The sequence below is a fragment of the Hakea prostrata genome, chromosome 10 (assembly GCF_041222555.1).
Source record: "Hakea prostrata isolate BN-2017 chromosome 10, UWA_Hpros_2, whole genome shotgun sequence".
In the NCBI taxonomy this organism is placed as follows: Eukaryota; Viridiplantae; Streptophyta; class Magnoliopsida; order Proteales; family Proteaceae; genus Hakea; species Hakea prostrata.
This window is the reverse complement of record NC_142609.1, coordinates 309,366-334,030: the sequence shown is the minus strand read 5'-3', so window position 1 is coordinate 334,030 and position 24,665 is coordinate 309,366. Positions and strand designations below refer to the sequence as shown.

The 24,665-nt window shown below is 37.1% G+C and overlaps 1 protein-coding gene across 1 annotated transcript; it reads left to right on the top strand.

The window, feature by feature from the left end:
* The first annotated feature begins 1,382 nt into the window (after positions 1-1,382).
* LOC149001267 (chloroplastic import inner membrane translocase subunit HP30-2-like) lies at positions 1,383-22,750 on the top strand. Its single transcript, XM_089136359.1, has 7 exons — positions 1,383-1,497; positions 1,622-1,923; positions 2,515-2,630; positions 8,504-8,630; positions 21,970-22,118; positions 22,215-22,277; positions 22,377-22,750. Exons 2-7 carry the CDS (start codon positions 1,636-1,638, stop codon positions 22,402-22,404), a joined length of 771 nt encoding a protein of 256 aa, XP_088992485.1. The 5' UTR covers positions 1,383-1,497; positions 1,622-1,635; the 3' UTR covers positions 22,405-22,750.
* The last annotated feature ends 1,915 nt before the right edge of the window (positions 22,751-24,665 follow it).

The window sequence follows — 24,665 nt, the reverse complement described above, 5'->3', positions numbered from 1 at the left end:
TTATTCGTGCGGTGGACTACCAAAGCTCTTTTCCCATCAATGGGTGCTGTAACAGCACTTCTTGCACCATCAAGAAGCTTTGTGCTCATCATTACTAAATCCCAGTAGCTCCAATATCTTTTCAGTGGGATTCTCCCATGCATGGGGACTCTCTCATATTTATGCAAAGGCATATGAGAAAACAAAGAAAATCCACAAATATGGGTTCTAATGAACTCCGTAAGGCAACAATCACATATATACCAATATCGCATAACATCATGATAATGTATAGGAAAATGACATGATATGCAAATATGCAAATAAGAGATATAACCATGCCAATCTATATCTAGATAGATATGCTTTAAGATAAAACACTATCTCTCATCTGAATAGGTCTCATCACTATGATCCATCACAATCTGGCTACTTTTGTTGGGATCCCGAGTAAAAGATACAACCCACATCATCAACCATGATGGGGTGCAGGTCCACACTTTCTCACAACCATTAGTTTAAGTATTGGCACATGTCGAAGATTCTAAACCCAACGCAAAATCACATGACAACACATTACATGTGGTCCAAATACCTTTCCTCATGCATAGTGTCATTTTGGTCTAGCATCTTATTCACTTAGTAATATAAATCCTCACGAATTGATTACCTCATTTGGACCATATTCCTTAACCATATGGTAATCCATATATTGTCGGGATGGATGTCTCTCTTGTCTATTTATGACACCTAAATTGTCTATTGATTGCCCATGAACCCAACCCTAACATATTTAACTCCACTATTGTATGATAAACAGTGGGTCATTGTGTCTCATCACATACTAGTTACTTCTATTGGACGCCTATAGGACCACGTCACTGCCATCATGGGTCATTGTGGCTACATTGCAATCCCTGGCTACAGGAAATTCTCCTAGCTTGGTGTGTAATATGGTGTTCTTCTTAATATAATATTACCTATCACAAAAAAAAGAAAAAAAAAAGAATAATCATTATTGTGTATTATATTAATCTTTGATGTAGTAAAAATAACTCTAAGTGGTAGCTCAGTTCAATACTTACAAGTAGGAGGTTAGAATTTGAATATTTTCCAGACCAAGTTGAAATTCCATTTTATATTTAAATTATATATATGCAATAGCCACTCATCTTGAGAATATAGTCAAATTACACCTAATATGGCTCAGGCGAGCTTAGTTCCGAGGGAGAAAAAAGTACTATATTAATCATTTAATCTTTTATTTCAGAAGAGATAATATTAGTTTTTTTTTTTAATTGACATATTATTTGGTCAACGATTAGAGATTTAGAGGATTTCGAAATTTCGAATCGGAATAAAGCCGGATACGTTGGGGCCTGACTCCGGTTCCCCAATCTGCCTTTAAAACCTCCCGGCTCTCTGCCTCATCTGTTTCGTATCAACTCAACCCCGCCGAAGACCTTGTTATACCAGTATCACCGCCATCAACGGCGCTTCTCTCTGTTACTTTCTACTGTTCGTATCTTAATGTCTTACATTTTCGACTCTACATAGACTATCTGCTATCCCTTCCGATCGATGGGCTATACTTAAGATTCTTCTGTTATCTGAATTAAGTTTTATTTACTTGTCATTGTAGAGGAAGACGGAAGGATGGAAGGGAGACAGGGCGTGATGGATGTATCCAAGGGATTGCCTCCTTCCAACCCGATAGAGCAGCTGCAGGCTCGCTACAAAGATCTGGAGGTGGGTTTCCGTGCGTGGCTCGCCAAGCAGTCGCTGCCCGTCGAGGCCGCCGTTGTCACCTTCACAAGCGCTGCTCAAGGTGCGGCCATCGGTGGCATCATGGGTACTCTCACCAACGACGTCACATCCAACCTTCCTAACCCTTCTCAGGCTGCCGTCAACCCTCAAGCCATGGCTTCTCTTAAGCAAGCCCAGGTCATTGTTCATCCCATTTCCCCCCGCTTTTTTTTGTTCTTCCTCTGAAAATTCCTGGGTTTGGTGATTTCATTTTCACCGAAGTCCTTTGAAGTTTTAAATATTGATTGGATTTACTGTTTGTTTGCATTCCATAATTTCTTCTCGGTAGTAATCCGAAGGCTTTCAGATTATTGTATTCTCGTTATTGTCCAGTGAATTTATTGTTGCCTTCTCATTTTAATAAGAATTGAGCTATGTAAGTTAGCCATCTACGCTGCAAACCTGTTGCTATGTGGATGCCTTCTCAAAACAGCATTGAGCTGGTCAAAACCTTTACGTTAGTGTAGATAAGAAAGGATATTGAAATGGTTTTCTGCTGCATCACTCATGGCTTCTTGTTTTTGGTTCAACTCTATAAGCACCCTTTTCTGCTGCTACTTTTACGAAACTTTACATATCAAATGATGCTTCTTCTTTGAAGGCCTACTATCTTATTTTACTCCGTTGGCACTTAATTGTTTAATGGTAGTAAAGAAGAATGGTATAAAATTTTGGTTACGCGCAACCAATTTTGGGCTCAAGTGACCTAATACCTTATTTTCGTTGCAGGCTCTCTCTGGAGGCCCCCTTGTGCAAGCCCGAAACTTTGCTGTCATGACAGGAGTCAATGCTGGTATATCTTGTGTCATGAAGAGAATTAGAGGGAAAGAGGACGTCCAAACCAGGTAAGCCAACACTAATTCTTCTGGTTGGACTGACAATAGCCAATATTTGCTCCGCGTCACTAGTTACATCATGAAGGGTGTCACGGGGGAGTATTCCTTCTTTCTTTTCCCTTTCATATTTAGAAGTGGACAGAAACTACCTAAGAGTTTCCGGTGGCCTGTTTTTAGAAAACCTCTACTTATTCTGTTCAGAATTCATTCTGGAATATTTTTCAAAAATACCTGATTCTGCTTCATGACTTCAGCTCCAAGCAGTCTTGTTAAAGATATTGAAAATCAGTTAATCCCATCTAGTTTTAATAAAGCTTAGTCGAGTTGAATACTTTAACCAATGTGTGATAGATGGCATGGTCCTCATGCAACAGTCATATTGATGTAAACCATATCCAGGACCATCTAATGGGGCTCAAAGGGCTTGCCAATGTCCTACGGCCCTACCAGCAACCCAAAGAATTTCGGCCAACACTGGGGTATTTTGGTAATTTGGCAATCTTTTTAGTTGAGTCAATTTAGGATTCCATTGAGTCCAATATATTTGTGGGGATCTTAGATCTACTTTTGTTTTTGAGTTTGAGTCGTTTTTTGTTAAGTTACTCTAGAGTCCTTGTTAGGGTAGGATCCTTATTTGTGAAGGAGAGCTCTAGTGTTGTCCTACTTCTCCCAATTTACTCTTAGAATTCAATTTGGACTTTTCTACAGTGAGATATGAAGGTTCATTGTGTGAGTTAAATTACTAAGATTCTTAATTAGAATTGGTTTGCAAGTTAGGGTCCTAGTATGTTTTCCTTTTGGAAGTTGAATCCTATTATGTTTTCCTTCTGAAAGCTATAAATAAGCTTCTCTATACTGTAACAGATCAGTTTTTGGTGATTAATAAAATTGAGAATTCAATGAAGACTTGAGAGGATTTGTGGGTTCCCAAGGAGTGAGGCCCACAGCTGTTAATATTTGAACATTTCTGCAAATCCAGCTTCCCATCATCTTCACCAAACTTGTGGCAACCATTCTAGTTTTGGTTATCTGCAACTTCTTTAAGGAATATCTTCTGCAAGTAAGTACGCATATTCCCCGATCCCTACCCATCCTCCCCTACCTTCCCCCTCCCTTAGCGCAATCCTTTTCCCTCTTCTTCTTTTCATCTTCTACCTTACGAAAACCTGAAAAACCAGAAAACCTGAAAATCCTTGATGAAACCCGGGACCTAGGGTTAGGGTTTCCAGGTAATTCCCCTGAATTAGGGTTAACGTAGGAAAGTCCAGCAGGGGTATTTGATCAAGCCGCAGGGTTTTGGGATCAAAATGAAGGCTGGAATTGGGTTTCTAGGACTGGTTTTGGCCAATTGGGGCTTTGAGAAAATTCTGCAATTTCAATGAAAAAGAAGATTTGATTTTTCCAGAGCTCTATAGTTCAGGTTAATTGGGCAATGGAAGGTGGGAATGGGTTTCTAGACTTAGGGACGATGCTAGGGAAGGGTAGTTGAGTTTCAAAGGGGCTGGGGATGATGATCGAATGGGGGAGGGAGGGCTGCTGTGACGCAGGAAAGGGGAAGTCTCGGTGGTGGGGAAGGGCTGCAACTGTAGGGGATGGGATGAGGCTTCTTAACTTACCTGAAATTGAGGAAGCTTGCTACGGAAGCTTGAAGATGTAATTGGAGCTCTCAAACTTGAAGAACAAGACACACAAAACCAGCCACAAGGTACCCAAGAGGGATCCCAGTGATCCCACGACCTTACCAAGCCAATTCTCAAACTCAGTTCATTCAATAATCAATAATTGAAAAATTACATGAAAGACTATGCTAATTGTAGCCTCCACAAACCATCCTAGAACGAATCCCTACCAAATTGGAATCCAAATACTTTCTAAACTAGTACTTGATTAAAAATAAAACTACCTTAAGACAAGGTTCCTAAAATTAGGGAACCCTATCCTAACAATTCAACTCTAACTTAAAAGGATTGTAACTCTTAAACTACTGGCTTAAACAGAAAAAATAAAGCTAGATCCCTAACCCATGGATTGAGGGGATTCTATCAAGACCCATATTCAGCTTCAAGAGGGGACTTTGAAAATGACCAAAATACCCCTGAGGTATTCGGCCAGCTTGAAGTGCCTTTTTTTGGGTCTGGATTTTGGGCCCAATTTTAGGGCCCCAAACCTGGTTACATCAATCCTAGAACTCCTTAATTCCTCCGTCAGCCATCCCTACCTTCAACTCCTACGCCTAACCCTAACCAACCTCTCGGAGTCCTAGACACATTAGGAAACCTAGTTTTAGAAACCCTAGCTTGGGACTCAAATCCGAAACTGTAATTCCATAGGATCAGATTTAATTCCCTAATTTGCCAAGCCCTAATCCTGCTGGTTGAAACCTATTCCTTACCCCTATCAACCCTAAATCATCCTTAAACCCTAGAGACCCTAATTCCCCAACCTGAACTCACATAACCAATAATAAAACAGTAAGGTTTCAAACCCTAATTTACTGCTGATTCGATTGAGGAGGATCCAGGAGTGGACCTAGATCTAGGGCATTACCTCAAGCAACCAAACCCTAGATCCTGGCTCACATCACATATTCTGAAATTCACTAGGCGGTTTCATTATCAGGAGGTCGAATAAGCTGTGGTGCTCACGAATCCTATCAAAATGTTGGCTTTCAATATTCATATTGAAATTGTGTGGAATGTGATATGTGAGTACCAGGATTATTTTTGTGGGAGAGTTAGGCTCAGAATTATATGTTGTTGAAGGATTTTCCTTGAGTAGAACAGTGCATGCGTTATTCTTTGTGGGTTTCATCAATATTCAGTTACCTGTTTGAAAGTTGTGAGTGAATCTTATGTTCTCTGAGAAAATCTGTTCTACAATATTTTTGTCATGATGCGCCGATAATTTGTAGTTTGGACCATAAAATTATCAAGGTTTTTGGGCTTCAACCATGGGAGGCTTTCTGCAGTGTTTGGTCAAACATTCTTATGTTGGTATATAGTGGTGGAATAAAGGTAAGGATTGGTATGGAAGGGATAGATGAAAATTGAAGATCGATAGCAATGAATGAGGGTTTGAAAATTGAGGCCAAGATCCTCTAATTTCAGTACAGTTGATAGAGGAATTATGACTTATCTAGATGGTGGTGAAATTAGACCAAGACTCTGTTTCTGGTGCAACATTGCCCTTTTAAGTTGCATTTTAGTTGTTTTACCTTCTAGTTTTTCTTCTTTTATCCCAACCTTTGATGACTAATAATCTGTTAGAGGTACAGTATTCCCCTGAGTTGTGTTTAGTCAGTTTGTTGTGTCTTTTCTTCCTTCCCCAGTTGTTTTAGCTTTTATGTGGCCTATTTAGGCCTGAAGGTTGTATGCTTTTTTCTCCCACGGGGAAAAAAGGCAGGTTTATCTAGGCCTTGTTCCAGGCATGACTTCAAATAGAGCTGAATGGAGAGAAAAGATCCATGACCTTGACACCATTTTGTTGGACTATGGTGTTGTGATACTATTGTTATAATAAACTCCAGTTTTTGAGTCCTGGAGCACAATAACGTAGAGCTAAGATGAAGGATGACTCCCCAAATAAACCTCAAACAGAGAGTTAGAATTAAGAATAAAATTAGTAGCTCAAAAGTCAAGATCACTCACAATAATGGAGGTGGACTGGTTTGAGTTGTAGGCTTCAGGTAGATCACTCTAAAAGTTGCACCAGCTGATGGTGGTCTTGAATCATGTTGAGTTCGAACTAGAGAAGAATAGGAGAAATAGGAAAAATGGATAGTGGAGGAGGTGTTTCATCTCTCTCAGCTAGCTTCCTCAACCGTAGCTATTTAGCTCTCAATAGCAAGGTCCTCACCCTGCTTATTACTCAAGCAAGAGTCAAGAGAATAATGCAAAGGAAAAGCTACAATAATCAATTTCATAAATCTGTTGGTCAAGAACAATCTATTACATATTTATAGAGTGCTGATACTTGCTCTCCCGTAACATAGAATATAGAAACTACTAGATTTTACTAAGGTAGCTAATATTCCCAGAAATAACAATATAGAAGCTTACTAGATTAAAAAGAGAGAATTATTTATCATAAAAAAGAGAGATTAAAAGACAATCTGGGCTTGATAAACAAACCACATGCATGAATACTAAAATAGAAACTACCTTTTAGAAATTCAAGAAACACAGATAGAAATTAAATAAAACCTAATAAAGTCTTCATTGTTCATGAAGTATAGTCACATTATCTACTCCTGGGCCCCACAAAATCTTTAAATAATATTTCCTAAAGGACATAAGGGCCATGACACTATTCACGTGTACAGTGTTTTGGCTCTTTTTGGTCCTTCTAGAATACCAGCTGGGCTGATTTGACCTGGTCCTCTTCGAACTGTTTGGAGCTGTTTTGGTCCAGTCTAGGTTCTTCATCACAAAATGTTGGGCAGTAAGAAGCGGTATATAGCTAGTATCAGGGAACATATCAAAGCGTTCCCCAATGTTTTCAAAATTTCAATTTTAAATTTTTTGAATATTAGATTTCAAATGCTCAACTGATCCAAAGTCCATCTTTAAAACCTATCCTTGTCTGTTATAGAGTTTTGTGACATATATGTAACTTGTTTGTAAACATAACGTTGCAAAATAGAAGATTCTATAAAATAGCAGCATACCCAGTGAGAAGGGTGATCCAATTTCACACTGACGGTTGGATCCTTACTGCTAGGAAAGAGTCAATTCCCTAGTCTTTGTTGATGTTGAGTTCCCCTTCCTTTTACTTCTATATTAATTTTCTCTCTACTATGGTCCATGTAGTTTTCCCCGTTAAGTTGAGATAAGGCTGAGTTGCTGTTGTATGCTTTTTCCTCCCTAAAATAATTCAGTTATTTGTCAAATAAATGGAGTGCTGAACGTAGAAAACTAATATATTAGTGATGAAATGTTTGCTGTAGGACAAAGTTAATCCCCAGTTGGTGGATATGGTCAAGGCTTAAATAATAGGAAACTTAAAGGACAGATAGTACTGTGGAGTGTGGACTGCTTTAAATAGTGTCATGATAGCGCATGTTACAGTATCTCCTTATTAAAGCACTGGGTTTTGGGCAATAAGAAGATGAAAATGAAGGCACCAATAGATGTACAACAGTTAGAAACAGTAAAGTGAATAAATTGTGGTAGATTAGGAATATGATTAAAAAGCAACTCTCTGTACACTATGCTTGTACCAGATAATGTTGATCTCAAGGTACTAATGTAACGTGCTATATCTACATGCTTGCAGACATTTGCATTCAAAGTGTCACTTCATTGTTAAAAAATATAAAGTATCCATTAAGTTTACAACTGCCCTCTTTTGTAAATGATTTCCTATAATTTTGGAGTTGCATTTTACTACTACTAGAATTTTCTACTGTTTGTTACCCATCCTATCCTATTAACATATGCAAAGCACTTGGTAGCAATTACAAGTGACAAATTATGAACCCAACTAATAACTAATGACTTGGGGATTATAACTGGAAAATGCTCCCAGGACCATCTATTTAAAAAATAATTGAACGATGTCCCACATGACCATCAGTGTAGAAGAGAGAAAAATTATTTGATGAATCGACCAGACCTATTACCAACTAAAATCGCATCTTGTCTTTGACATGATGTAGTCATATGAACACTCAAGGAAGCCTCAACTCGAAGGATTGAAGTGACTAATATCCTGGTTACACTTCTGGTGTTGCTGTGTTGGTGTCCAATGGATGGTGCCGTCTGTGATAGCCATGTGGCACCTTCAGTTATATGAAAATTTGTTGGTTTGTAACATTGTTGGAATGAGTAAAACTTTTTCCTTATGGCCATGACCCATATAACTTATAAAGATTATTTTTGCAGCATGGTGGCCGCCTTTGGTTCAGGGGCCATGTTTACACTGGTCAGTGGCTTTGGGGGCCCAAATCTAGCAGCCAATGCTATTACCTCAGGACTTTTCTTTGCGCTGGTTCAGGGTGGTCTTTTCAAGGTGAGCATCATGGAAAGAAATTTATGATTTTGGGGTTGGCTACCTTATGTTAATGCTTGTTTTCTTTCAGGTCTATATTCTACAATGGAAATAAATTATAAATTTGGGATTGGCTACTTTGTGTTAATGCTTCTTTGCTTTTGTATGTAATTTGTATAGCTTTTGGAACCGCCTACAATTGAATCTTAGGGATGGATTCTGCAGTATAGTGGGGACTACTATATGTTCTTGTTTCCACTCTAGTTAATAGTGATATCTTTGAATTTTCTTTCTTTTCCTTTTTTTTTTTAATTAAAAAAGAAACATTTCGATTTACCTAAATTGAGAAACCAAATGGATAAGACCTCCCCAACAACGGCGCCAACGACTTGTATTTAAAATTAAAAATTACTACAAGCACATGGTATGGTGTAGCTAACGAGTTGATCTCAGTGAGATAAACCACTTAGCTTTTGATCTCTTAATGTAATGCAAGAGTTTGATGTAATTTTTTAAAATAATAAAAATAAACTAATGGTCCTAAACATGCATCTAATGAAATTTGAGTTGAGAATTAAAATAAAAACATCTAACCATTCATCATCTGAAAAAAAGAAGAAGGTGCATATGTAAATAAAGACGGAATAAACTGGATCATGATAGATAAAAGGAAAAAAGTAAAAACAAAAAGGGAAGTGATCCGATTGTCAGCTTAGGATCGAGGGAAGTGAAGTGCTGCTAAGATGAGTTTGATCGTGGACCCTTTGCCGTAGCTTATAGTCCACTGAGCGAGGGAACGATATAAAATAAAAATTAAGAAAAGAAAATAACAGAATAATAAAAAAAGAGAACCTTAACTAGAGAGAGGGATGATTGTAGGCATCTTTGATTAAGGAACCACAGGGGAAGGGAAACAATAATAACATGCTGAAATTAAATTCCTAAGTCAAGAACGTAAAGGGCAGATAAAAGTAGGAACTTGGGGGGAGGGGGGGGGGGGAAGAAGACTATTGAAGAAAGCTAACTACTTGCATTGTAATCTTGAATAAAAAAAGAAAACTTGATTGATTTGAAATGTAACCGACCCCTAATAACCAGATCTGGATTAAACCAAATATGAAATTGCTAGACCTAAAAGAAAGATGAATTCTGCGTGGAAACTTGAACTTGAATGAAACTTGATTTGGCATTAATTAAAACTAATGGTTACACTTGCATAAATAAAAGAGGTAAACAACTAAAAGAGAACTAATTGCATTAAATATATTACATGTAAATGTGAAACCTAAACATTGAGTCTAATAAAGGAAACCCACAAAGGGGTAGAGAAGGAAAAGACCTAAAAACTATGAAGAAGAGATTGTAACCTAAGTATAAGTTTGAGAGAGGTATTTATAAAGGGTGATAGAGGGAAGAAAAATAAAGGAGAAAAGAAAATAATATTGATCCAAAGAAGAGAAAAAAAATATAGAAAAGCTACGTGTGACTCGGCGTGAGTGGAAAGGGATGGAGGAGTTTAGGAAATTAAGAGGGAGAGAGAGAGAGTGATTGGGGAAGAAATAAAAGGAATAAAAATATATGGAATTGAAAAGATGAAATAAAAAAATGGATAATAAAAGTGATAAACATGGAAGTGAAGAGAGTTGGAAAGAAAAGGGATTAAAATGGCACAAGAGAGAACTATGGTTTTAAAAAAAATGAAGGTGGGAAAAAAAAAACTTGGAAATAAATAAAAATCTAATATAAAATAAAATATGGAAGAATAGAAAGTTTATTTACTTGTATTAGGAGAGGGAATCTCTATCTCTGCTGTTTGTGGGCCCCATGTTTGTACACTTTTTTTTATATTTTAAATTCTTAGTCTCTGCCACGGAGCATAATTGCCTTCTTTTGGTGTTTTAGATATTCTTGGAGTGAGACAATTTGACCTAAAATTGTATACACTTTTTTAAAATTTTTTATATAAAGTCTTAGCCACTAATCATAATTGTTTTCTTTTGGTGCCTAAGATATTCTTGGAGTGAGACGGTTTGACCCAAAATTGCATCTTTATCTTTTTCGGCCCATCATGCTTAGCATTGGGGCCTCTTCACAATAGCAAAAATAAACTGGCCCACTATATGCGTAAAATTGCAGGTATTGCACCCAAAAACTCGAATGTTCTCTATAAAGTGGTACAATTTATTTTTGTTATTGTGAAAAGGGGCCAATTCTAAAAATGATGGGGGGAAAGTGGATAGAGATGCAATTTTGGGTCAGATCGTCTCACTCCAAGAATACCTCGAGGCTCAAGTATCAAAAGAAGGCAACTATGATTGATGGTTGAAATTATTTAGAATTTTATTTATTTGAAGAAGAAGAAGAAAATGCCAAGTGTATGTGTGAGGCCCATAAACAGTAGAGATTGAGATCTCCTTATATAAGTAGATATCTTTCTTATTTTTTCATATTTTATTTTATATTATAGTTTTTTTTCTTTCCTAAATTCTCTCTCTAGACATCCATTTTTTCTTATTATTATTGTTGTTTTTTCATTTTTTTTCTCAAACCCAGGATTCTCTCTCTTTCCATTTTAATCCCTTTCCCTTCCCACTCTTTTTATTCATTTATTTATTTATTTTTGTTTCTTTTCGTCCCCCCCTCCTCTTCTATTCTCTTCTCTCTCTTCTTGGCATTTTTTTCCCTTTTATTTCTTTCCCGGTCACTCTTTCTCTCTTTATTTCCTAAACTCCTCCACCCTCTTCTACTTTTATGGCTAAGTTTCTTTCTTTTTTTATTTTTTCTTCTTTAAATCAATATTCTTTTATGACTACTGTTATTCTTTCCTTATTTTTGCTCCCTTCACCAACTCTCTATAAATACCCCTCTCATGTGAGAGATTACTTCTTCTTTTCGTAGTTTTTTTTTTAGGTATTCTCTTTCTTTGTGGGGTTGTGGGTTTTAATTATCATAATCAATGTTTAGGTTTCAAATTCGCGTGTAATCTCTTTAATACAGTTAATTATCTTAAGTTGTTTACGTCTTTATATTTAGAGCAAATTGCACTGGCACCCCAAAATGGAGGCCTTAAAGCACTGACACCCCACTTTATGTTTAAAAAGCACATAGACCCCAAAATTGGATTTTCATTGGATATATTTGTTCAATTTGTCATTGAACACCTTTCAGACACTGTTTATTGATATTTTTGAAAATAAATAGTTATTTAATTGTTTTCAGTGATAAATTTGACAAATATATCCAATAAAATTCTAATTTTGGGGTCTCTGTTCTTTTTAAACATAAAGTGGGGGTGTTAGTGCTTTAAGGCCTCCATTTTGGGGGTGCCAATGCAATTTGCTCTTTATGTAAGTGTAGCCATTAATTTTAATCAATGCAAGTTCATGTCTCATTCAAATTTCAAGTTCCTTTGTGGGGTTTGTCTTTCTATTCTAGAAATTTTATATTTGTTTAGTTCAGATATGGTTGTCAGGGCTAGTTGAATTTTGAATCGATTAAGTTTTTTTTCGTTGTTGAAGATTTCAATGCAAGTAAGTCTCTTCAACAGTCTTCTCTCCCCGCGCCAATTCCCACTTTTGTCTACCCTTTTTGTTCTCAACTTAGGGAAGATTTTCAGAATTTTATTAAAATTGTTTCCCTTCCCCCATGAGTCTTTAATCAAAGATGCTTACAGTCGTGCCTCCCTTTGGTTAAGGTTGCCCTTTAATTTATTATTTCTGTTATTCCTTTCCACAGTTTTTGTTTTATACCCGTTCCCCTGATTAGTGGACTGTAAGCTACAACAAAAGGTTCACGACCAAACCCAGCTTAGCTGCACTCCCCTCCCTTGATCCTGAACTGACACTCGGATCACTTCCTTTTTAATTTTTTTAATTGTCTATCGAGATCATTTTTTTATTGCTATATTTATTTATTTTTGCAATTTTTTTATTTTGATGATGAATTGTTCAATTTCAGTTTCATTAGATGCATGTGTTAGGATTGCCAATTTAATTAATTAATTGAAAAACTCCATCTCGCTTTTGTTTTTCCTTAAAAATTTAAACTAAGTAGTATATTTTTCCCTGAGTTCGACCGATTAGCCACACGATATTGTGCACTTGCAGTTACTTTAATTTCACAACAAGTTTTTGGCGCTGTTGCCGAGAAACCTCAACGTAGGGCTTTCCGTGGAAGCCAGTCCATTCAATTATGTGATTACGTATGATTCATGTAATTGGTGTTCATGATTTGTTTTGTCTAACCCTTATGGCTAGAAGATATGTTATGTAAAACAATGGAAAGAGAATATTAATTAATCTGTAATTTACAGGCCATTGCACTAGCTTGGCATGATTCTGTGGGAAACTAACTCTGGAGGATTTATCTTTTTTTTTTTTTTGGGGGGGGGCACTCTTATCCATGGAAGAAATTTCAGTCAAAATTGTAGAAATTTCGACTGAAATGCCTTCATTTTTGAAAACCAAAATGAAATTTCAATTATTTCGGAAAAGTTATGGGTTTCAACCAAAATTTCGACCATCTTGACTGAAATTTTGACCATCTTGACCAAAATTTTGACCATTTCAACATTCCAACTTGTTTTTCTTTAGTTTTTGTTGATTTCTATCCATTTTTGCCTAATTTTCACAACTCCTTTGGCTTAAGCACCTCCTAAGCCCTCCTAAGCCACAACAGCTACAAAGGAAATTCCGGCAACAATAGAATGTGAAGCATGAGCCATACCCAACAGTTCCAAACTTTCCTTTTTGATATTTGTTTTTTTCATGCCTTAAATGATCTTGTATTGCCTTGAATTATTATATGTTTAGCCTAGGACTATGATCTATGATTGTGTTTCGTTAAAATTTTCTATTTTTTAAATTATTTGCTACCATTTTTGTCATTTTTTTATTTTAATAATTATTTTCTAAATTATGTATATATGATATATGGGCTTCAACTTAATATATGTGAGACACCATCACTTGATCTAGTTGGTCATTTTATTTTGTTGACTTGTTGTATATGTAACCATCCTATCAAACAATTCATGTATGCTGATGATTCTGTGCCTGTATGCAATACAATTTGTTCTTGTCGGAACCAGTCATTTGTGAGTATACCTGAATGATAAATTTTCAGTGTTTTTTTGGCAAAATACTAGTTCCATTGTGTGTATACTACTTTAAATAGGTAGGACTTAGGAGTCAAGAAATCAGATGAAATGGACGTCATATAAGGCCCGAAACCTAGGGTCGAAATTTTAAAAAAAATCATATGTTTTGACCGAAATTTCGGTCGAAACCTAAAAATTTCGGCCTTTATGAAATTGTTCCTTGCTTTTATCTACTTTAAGAATCCTAGCGTAGTTACACATGCTAGAGTACATTTATCTATGCTAAGATCTAGCATTGGGTAATGAAATCATAATATTGTACTTCTAAACATGGGCTGAGCTTGGCCTCAACTTCTAAAGGTGTTACTGAGGTTCTACCTTGTTGACAAGGTGCTTTTCCAACACCTGGGTGTGTGGATGCGTTATTGTTGGCACAACTTTTTTTTTTTTTTGGGGGGGGGGGAGCATTTTGATTCAATGGTACGCACTATTTAAATGTGTTTTTGACATACTCTCTTATTGAACTTCCCATAAGTATGAGACTGCCACCCTGTTCTTTTCACTAATTTAAAATTCTGCCACTGGGCCCACATTGTTTCCAAGTAGGGTTTCCAAATCGTGGGCTTGCGCACATTCTGAAAATTTGGTATTAACCACGATGACAATGGTGTGATTCTCTAACAACTCAATTTCTAAAAAAGTGAAACTGTCTTCTAAGATTGAGATCATCACTGAATGTGTTTATACCCTCAACGCTGCTATCAGTTCCTTCAATGCTATGATGATAGCCATGCATGCTTCTTGATGAAAGAAAGAGCCCTGTGCAATCTAGGGATGCTTCATTCCATAGGATCCTATCATGGTACAATGCCACTGACACCACCACTACCAAATGGAATTGGTTGATATGATGATTATGGAGCTGAAAGTGGAGGGAAGATGGATATCCTCAAATTTTATGGGGATAACAACCCAGATTATATCTTGATTGGGCTTGTAGTTTTGGAAAAGTTTTTTGGGCCAGTGGTTTTTGGAAAAGTTTTCAGATGGCACAAGTAGCCTGAGGCTAGATTGATCTTATTTAAAGGGCACCACTTGAGTTTGGTGGATCAAGTGGCAACAATATAATCAGACTCAAGGGAGCAAGTAGCACTATTTATATGTAATTGACTGTTTTCGGTTAGACACAAATTTATGAAGCTTTGCTTTGTGTTTTTGTCTCTTGATTGATAAGAAGGGTGAGGACCTTGCTGTTGAAAGCTAGAAACCTAGGGTTGAGGAACCTAGTTGAGAGAGCTAAGCCACTTCTATCCTTTTACTTTCTCTTTTTCCTATTTCTTCTATTCTTCTCCTTTTGAACTCCGTCTGATTTCAGGACCAGCATCAGCTGCTTCTGCTTTGGGAGTTATTTACCTGCTGAAGCCTACACTTCAGACCAATCCAATTCACCTCATAACTGTGAGTGATCTTGAGTTTCTAATTTCTGTCCTTATTTCTAATTCTCTGATTTGTGGGTTTAATTGGGGCTATGTCATCCTTGATCTTAGCCTTATATTAGTAACTATAAAGTACAAAATACAGGTAGTGCCTGCACCTGAGTTTTGCACTGTTGAGACAGGAAGGCATTACAGTTGAGGTGAATGTCTCCAAGTTATACCATTTAGCCACTTGATTTGATTTTGAATGGGATGAGATCATGAGAGGCATGGTGACACTGTTCCACGGTGGTTTGCACCCTTAGATTAGTAATGCAATGCACTAGCATCCAGCCGACCTACATCGCAGGATGTTATATAGGAAGCATGTCAAGTAGAAGACACTGTGTTCTTACACTCGAAGGACTACCAAGATACTTCTCCTAGGGGTAACAGTTTCAGTTAACAGCAGTCTCCGCTTTGGGAAAGTCATCCAGTAACTTATCGGTGGCATCTTCTGAATTAATTAACCACATTTTCCTCCTCAGTCAGATTCCAACAGACTAATTTGATACCGAAAGCTGCTATTCATTGTTTTATGCACATTTTAGTGCACGACTTGAGGGAGTCAGTTCTTTTCAGAGGAGGCAAATTAATGTAGTACACCATCAATTTTGGAAATTGAAACCCAAATGGAAGTGATCCAAGAGAGTTGTAGGTTGAACATGGGATGGAAGTAATTTAGTCATTTTAAGTCTTTCATTTTCTTGAGTAGGTAGTGGGCTGATTAGTTCTATAGTTGGATTACAAGTTAATTTCATCCCTAGAGTCTTGTTATGCAGAAATGATCCTCCAAGTTTGGCTGGATTTGGATGGCTAAATTGGATCTAAGGGTTCTTGTTTTGAGGGATTTAGGGAGTATGAAAATTCAATAAAATATTTATGTATTGGAATCAGATGGACAGAATGAGGTCAAATTGGAATCTAGGGTCACTAGGGTTGGGGCCCTTGGGGGTTGATGTGCCTAAAGTGTGGACAGATCTAACAGTTAGATATACGTATATTTGACCTTGAATTTTAGGTGTCTTTGGTACTCAAAAAATTCAAGAAAAATATATAACATATGTGATAGGAGAAGGGTATTGATGTAGGATGCTAGTAATACCTAAATGGAGCCTTGAGGATGGAATACTTAGATGGAGATTGAAGGTTCGACTTTGATCTTCAACCAGTTCTGGGTGTCTAGGCTTGACTTCACCTTTAGAACCCTTCTCAGCCTTGGATCTTCAATTTCCAATTTATAGAACTAGGACTTACTAACAAACATATGAGCAATTACTTGAAGAGAAGCTCTCTTATTCAGTATTCAAATTTGCTATCCCCTCACCTGGTGGAGGGGTCTATTTATGCATAATATGTGGAGTCCTAAACTGATTTGGACTCCAAGCTGGACTCTAACTTGAAATTAGGAATTAAATCAAAATAGAAACTAACTCACTTAGATTAGGATACTTAAAACTAAGAAAAAACAGAAAGAAAAAACCATTCTGCTCTTATAACTAAGTTGGCCTAAATTTACATAATTGGATCGATTAAACATATTAATTAGCATATATTCATTTTTGTTAAGACATGCATGATTTACTACTTCAGTGGTAACCACATTATGTGGGATTCACTGCAGATTTGTTATATTTGATTTTATTTTGCCTTGATTTTTTTTATTCCTTATCTCCTATTTATTATATTAGAATGTTACTTTCTGTTTTCTGCATTTTCTACTTTTATGTAGCTCGAGTAGCAAGCAGTACTTGGGGAGATTTGTTTCTTTTTATCCTTGTTACTTGGGTATCAAGCAAGTCTATTTTAGGATAGTAATTTTTGAAAATCATGTAAGTGGGGATATTTGAAGATCTCTCTAATTTGAAAAACTTTTTAATAATAAATACACTGCTGAGAGGGACAGTTGCATCTGGCAGAAGTCTCCATTCCGTCATCCTTCTCCTTATCTTCTTCTTCTCTCTTCCTTCAGTTCCTTATTATTTCTATTTATTTTAATTTTAATTCCCTTAGAGTATGTAGCCTACCCATTAAATTTTAGGTGCATGACCACAAAAACGTATTAAACAAAGGTCCAATACCCAAATCTATCAATCCTATGTTGATTTCAAAGAAAAATACACCAACTAGGTGTTTGAACTGCATCAGTGGTTTTAGGTTTTCAAAGTATGGCTAGCGAAGCATCCTACCTAAGCTAGTTTTGCAATAGATGAGTTTGACCAGTTTGAAGCCCAAGCCCAGCCTGACATCGTTCAGAAGTTACCCTCAAAATAATAATGAGCCTGCTTCAATTGTAAGAATAGTTCCTAGGCTATATTTGCAATTGATGAGATGAGTTATTTTTGATTGGAGGATAGATGGAGGGAGTTATGTTCTTCTTGGTTGATCCATGGCAAAGTTCAAAATAATAAGACACTTGGAGAAACTGGGGATAGATGGCTATGTCTCATTCTAGGTAGATGCCAAGTTCTAATTATCTGAGGTTCTTGTATCAGATTCTAGATTAGAAAATAATTAAAAGTTTTCAGCTTCAATAAAAGTAATAGAGCTGGTTAGTGATTAGTGACCTATAAATAGATTGGTGCACCTGTTATTTCAGTCCTTAGTGAGACCTGAGAAGGGATGTAGATTAATATGTTTGATATAGCTAGAATTTTGGTGAAAAAGTGGACAAGAAGAAATTTTGTTGTGATGAATGTTGACAAGGGAAAGATGAAGCTTCGACTGTACATGGATGCCTGTAATCAAGGAGGTGACGATGCATACCCAAAAAAAAAGGAAAAAAAGAAAGAAAAGAAAGGAGGTGACGATGAAAAGATGATCTGCAAGCCTCAAGGCTAGGAAGGATAGAACCAGAAAGAATGCATTTAACCTAATTTTGGGTTAGCTCCAATAGGTACAAAATGCGGGGAAAGTAAATAGGATAGTTTGGCCATGCACAATGAAGAGAAAGATATGCATTAAATGTGGATTATAGGGATCAGTTGAGGCTGGAATTGCCCTGGATTGAGAGGTTGGTAAAATACACGAGTGCTTGTGAGTTAGAACAAGGTATGGTCCTAAATGGAAATGGAAATGCAAGAACATGATCCATAAAAAGCTGAACCCACATGTGCTTTATATATATTTTTTAATTCTTTAAGTGGTTGGGACTACAAAGTTGGTTTGAATATGAAGGAGTATCAATTTTGTTTTTTAATTAATATTAACTTCATATATTGACATTGGAGTTTGGGAGGGTGAACTTTAGTGTGTTGCTGTGGTGATTCCATCGCCATAATGTTTCTTGTGGGTTTATCTCATGATTACTGGAGGTTTCAAATAATCTTATGTGATAAATATGGTACAACTATCAGGTTTTAAGTTCAAGTTTTTGTTAGGTCTTTTCTCCCCATCCTAAAACCAAATTGTTTTGCCAAATTTTGATTATTTCATCCATAGTTGTCAAGGTGATGTAACCCAATTCTAGGGTTAAGGATTCTTTGAAATAATTCCCTAGAATTTAGTGTTAGCCTAGAATCTTCTTTATTGAACCCGCAAGTAACTATCAAATCAGAAGGGAATGGATAATCTATTATGGGTGGTTTTTGGGATGTCAAAGGTTTAACAAAAATCTAATGGGTTGGTTTAAGGAAAAAAGGAAATCCTACAGGTAGAGCTATGGAAGTGTTTGTGGGATATTAGGTTTTAACAATCTCCCATGTGATGATCTTGAGAGACTAAAAATCGTTATGGGTTGTAACTAAGAAGCATGGGTGTGTTTAGTGATGCCTAGTCTTCCCTAGGGTGATCAAGGAAGCCTGCAGTTGGGCATGAGAGGGTTTAGCGGATGATGGAAGAGGGGTGGATCAAAAGTTGGAAGGTTTCTTGGATTTCTTGGATGAATCTTGGGCAATCTTTCTTGTCTCTTCTTTTGTTGTTTTTTCTTTTCTTTCCCCTCCCCCTGTTTCAGACTTGCTGCAAGTCAGAGAAGGGGAAAGAGAGGGGCTGAGAGAGAAAGAAGGTGGAGAGGGGGTGCCACAAGGGTTGGGGGTGATGGGGGAGGGGACGAGAGGGGGTGCCGCGGGTGGGGGAGGGTTCCTAAGGGGCTGCGATGGGTGGGGGAGTGGGTTTAGGGGGCTGCGGTGGGAGGAGAGGGTTTCCTAGGGCTTGCTCAAGGGAGAAAACGGAGGGGGAAGGCTGCAGGTAAGAGTGGAGGGTGGGGACAGGGCTGTGGTGCTGTACTTGAGAAGGTTTCTGTTGATGTAAGAAGGCTGCTGGAACTTGAAGAAAGCTACTGAAATTGGAGAAAGAATGCTTCTAATTCTGCCAGCCACGACTTCGTTTCTCACAAGAGTCTTGATTCTTTATTCGATTCAGTCAATGAGAGGAATGGCTTATTTATAGCCTTACATAAAAAAAAAAAGAATTAGACTCTAACTAGGAAATAGAAATAAACTCAACTAGGGTTTCCTTTATTGGCTAGGTCCCCCTTGCACTAAGTAAATAACAACCACATAATTCAATGAATTTAACTTATACTAAAAGACCTAATTATCCACTAGGAATTTTTATTTAAAATAGATAGATTCCCAGTGCTGCTAAAACTCACTTGATTGATACAAATAGGGAATTAAAATTAGACTTGGACTCAGATAAATAAAACAAAATTACTGGGAATAAAATAATCAACCAAATAAGAGGGGAAATGACCAAATTGCCTCTAAAGGATTTCAGCCAGCCCCTAGTTGTGCCATCTTGATTGGGCCTTGGGGCCCAAGTTAGGTTTCGGTTAGGGGGAGATTTTGTGCTTATATTGCAAGGCATCTCCCAAGCTCCTTGGTGGTGTCACAATAGTTCATGGTATTATTGTATTAAATCTCAGTTTTGACAATTTCCAAGATGAAACCTAGATCAATGCTAGATTGTACCAGAAATTTGCAAATTTGGGTAGTTTCAACGAATTTAACCTGAAAATACTGAGTTAAAGATGCACCGATGCCCTGAAGAACAACAACCTAACTAGTGACTGAAAGAGAGTGACTAAAGCCAGAAGGAATCAATCAAATCACAATCCCCTTCACATCCCATTTCAAACTATACAAGCAGAAGGCAGCAAGTGAAGGTAGAGGAAGAGAAAAGCTATGTTGATCACTTTTAGCTACAAGCTTAACTATTGTAATTAAGCCAACCAACAATCCGATTGTGAAAATGCCTCAAAGACCAATGCCCTGAGAGACATTGACCTGAACGATTAACAGAAAGAGAGTGACCAAGGCCAAAGGAATTGATCTGACCACAATCCCCTCCACATCCCCCATTTCAAACTAGAAGGCAGTGAGGAAGGTAGAGGAAGAGGGTCAGAATTACAAAAAGGAGTTCTGAGAGAGCTAAGCTGCCACTCTGTCTTATTGCATCCCAACATCATCTTTCCCTCCACGGATCACCAACATTTGTACCTAAAATATCTATATATATATATATATATATATATAGACGGCATGGGGTTTAGGACTGGAGCCTCGTGGTTTCTTACAAAGCTGAACCGGCCATATCATCAACCATTCTGCTCAACATTAGTAATGATGCGTGCCCATTTATTGATCGATTAGGTTCCTTGCTTTCTTCCAGACTGTATTCTGCAAAGCCTGTGAATACTTTTTTTTTTGTCATAACTCGAACTTTCTTCTTCTGTCACCATGAAAAAAAAGTCCAACTTTCTTCATGTGTGCGTGTGTCTGAGTAGTGAAACTTAAATTGACTCAACCTCAGCTCCAGTCAGACGTCCGTGACAACACAGACATTGTCATCCTCACAAACTAGAGTAGCTAGGGGACAAGGGAGTAAAAAGGAAAGGAAAAAGGGAACAGAACAGCAGAGTACAGTACTCACACGGGTCCACTCTCCCTCCCACGATCTCAACTTGAGATGCTTTAGCACGCAATTTAATTGAGGGTTCGCATCCTCTATAATTTCCACCCCTGCAATTCTTGGTAATTTCTATTTAGAATTGTGACACGTGACGGTTAATTATATAAGGGTCAGAATTAGAACCCAATTAAGAACTGAATCTAATAAATTCATAAAATTAAGCCTAAAAAAAGAAGAAGAAGAGAGACAAAATTCTGAGAAATTTTAAGAATTTGTTAGATTCATTTCTTAGTTGGGTTCTATTTTTGACCCTTGGATAATTAACCGCCACATGTTGCAATCCTAGATAGAAATTATAGGGAATTGCCGGGGGTGGGAATTGTAGAGGATGTGAATTCTTTAATTGAATGCTAATTACCTAGACCACCTTGGGATTGGGTGTTTTTTTTTTTTTTAACTTGCAACCAACCTGTAAAGTAAGTCTGGTTTTGTTGTACATGTTGTGTTGAGTTGACCCTAATCGATCATATAATCAATGTTACAGACAATTGACTAGCTTAGGAAGGAAGCCAGTGATAGTGGCATGACATGACGCCTTGGCGGGGCTGTGTTTAAGGAATGGGGATTAGAGGTCTTTGAGAAGGAGACGGCAGCAAGGTTGGGCCGCTCAGGGTTCACATCTTCCACAATTCCCATTAAGATTGTAACACATGACAATTAATAATCTCATGTTCAAAATTAGAACGTAATTAGAAATGAATCTAATAAATTCTTAAAGTTAGGCCTCAAGAAAAGATGAGAGACAAAATTGGAAGAAATTTTTGAAAGTTATTATATTTAATTTTTAGTTGGATTATTGATTTTTACTGATTTCTCATGAGATATGTGAGTTTTGAATCTTCAGATTTATCCTTTTATCTTTGTTGGTATTCTGCAGGTGGGTCAAAAGTTCTCCCAGCCCCCAGTTGAAGATACATTCTATGTCAGAACAAGATGCATGTTGACAAGCCTTGGCCTCCAGAATTATGAGAAGAATTTCAAGAAAGGCTTGTTAACAGACAGCACTTTGCCTTTACTCACGGATAGGCAAGTGATGGAAGTTTAGTATATAAGTAGCGTATCTTATGTTAGATATCCTGTGGACCTTCTTCTTCACATTGCCTTTATTTATTTTATTGCCAGTGCTCTTAGAGATGTCAAAATCCCCCCTGGGCCCAGGCTTCTCATTCTCGATCAGATTCAGAGGTATGAACACGCATCTAACACCTTCCCATATAAAAAAGTTAATGCAAAATTACAAAATTTCTTGCATCTGACCTTGTGGATTACTGCTATATGTTTTAGGGACCCAGAGCTGAGAGAGAGGCGATGAAGGGATTGGCTTGTTCAGATAAAATGTGAGTTATTTCAAATTTCTGTGGAAGTTCTTCCTCTTGCTAGAGAGGTCCTCATAGTATTCCGTTTTATCTTTAGTAGTAGCTGTTATGAATCAACAGATCTGGGACCTTTCAGAGAATTGGCAATAATAATAGCTTACGGTTTTGCTTTTTAACCTGGTGATACAATTTGATCCACCATGGTTATAAAATTACCTGCTATAGGGCTCTACTGAATTACTTGTGTTAGTTATAGATTTGTTTCTGGTAGAAGATAGGTGGTCATGCATGTAAAATTTTATGTGAACATTTTTACATGTAAAATTCCACTTTATTTGATAATCGTGTCTTTCTTAGCCATCCGTTTATATCGAATTTACACAAATTGTTTGTGAATCATTTAAAAATCTTCCATGCAAAAGAATGAGAGTTGTTGAAAGAAATCGGTTTAGCTGAAACATAATGGACACTCTCGCAAATCAACAAATATGAAACACTCATTGATGTGAATCGAACGCTCCCACACTGGAGTCGCTCAATGGGATACGAACTAATGATTGTTGGGGGATATTTTGTAACTTAGTAACTTTGAGTTCCTAATAATAGCGTGTTGGTTCTTTTTTGACTTTTTCATAACTTACTTTCGGCTCTTTCTACTTTAGTAGTTCAAATCATTAGGTTACCCTTTCATTGAGTGGTTGAAATTGATTCAAGTGTGTCAAGCCCCTCACTTTCTCGTTCCATTGGTCCTTTGAGTTAGCAACATTGCCACCCACATCCATGTGTTGTTCTGTGACTCGTTCATAACTGCAGTTTTGAGTGAGTTAGAAACAATAGTGTATGAAGTAGCGCTTGGCAAGTCCACTTTGTGTAGATAACTGCAGTTTTTAAGTGAGAAGCCCACAAGAATCCCTCATTTACGTACCCCTGAGTCTGAGTCTGAGTCTGGATCACCTCCTGTTGGGGAAGCCGTGTCTGGTGTTTTATGTCTTCATAAATTTTGGTGGGTCCTATGTTGGATTTATTATCGGTCCCATTTTTAAACTTTTTGTTTATTATTATTATTATTTGTTATTATTATTCATATGTGATTTTCAAATCAAAGGAGAGGGTTAAGAGCCAAACCATTCAATCTTGGGGATCCACCTATTCCCATATATTGATGTCTTCAAGAAGCTTGAAAGGAAGAACCTTAGAGTTGATTTTGATATCGAATTCATATGTTACAGACTAGGCAACCAACGCATCTCTGATGTGGAAATCGGAAATCTTTTAAGTCGTTGGGTTGATCCTTCAAATCCTAAACAAACAAAACTGAAATTAATACCAAAATAACAGTAATGATTCAAAGCATAAAAAACTCGTCCATAATTCTCCAGAAAATATTCAACTTACAGAAATTGCCTTTGGGTTTCCTATGGAACCTAGAACATCGGAGTGTCATGAGTACATCAAGGAAGACCGCACGGTTTAGAAACCGGGATTGAAGCGCCATGAGATGTTTATTGCAAGATTTGAAATAAGTTAGGGGAAGATGATTTTCAGTGGAGATCGGGGAAGGTGGGGGCGGTGGTCCTCGGTTGGAGGGGGTAAAAAAAAGATGGGTGAAGGAAGAATTTTTTTTTCCTTGGCTCACTAAGGGTTGGATATAGAGGGGGTGTTAATTATCTTACTTATTGTTTAAAGATGTTATAATCATTTTTTCAGTTTACCTAAGAAAATCTTGATTCTAGATTTAACTATGGGTAATTTATAATTTAGTAAAATGGATGACATTAATTTAAGTCACTATTATAATAAAAAACTAGAATTTTAGGCATGGGTTTAAGAAGTTACTTTTTAGTGGAGAGGTTCAACCTTTACCAACTGTATATGTAATATTTCCATTTTCAATTTCATTATATATAAAAAATATATTTGAAAAAAAATTATAAAATCAAGCGGGCATGGGGTTGAGGACTAGAGCATCGTGGTTTCTTAGTTCTTACTTCTTACAAGGCTGAAGCGGCCATATCATCAACCAAACAGTCATTCTGCTCAACAGTAGTATTGATACGTCATACGTGCCCATTAATTGATTTTTGATCTATGGGGTTCTTTGCTTCCTTCAGAGTCTGACTCTGTTCTGCAACTAAGTGCAAAGCGTGAATATATATATATATATATATATTCTTCTGCTACACACCGGAAAAAAAAGAAGAAAAAATCGACTTTCTTCGTGCGTGCGTGTCTGAGTAGTGAAACTTGAATTGATTCA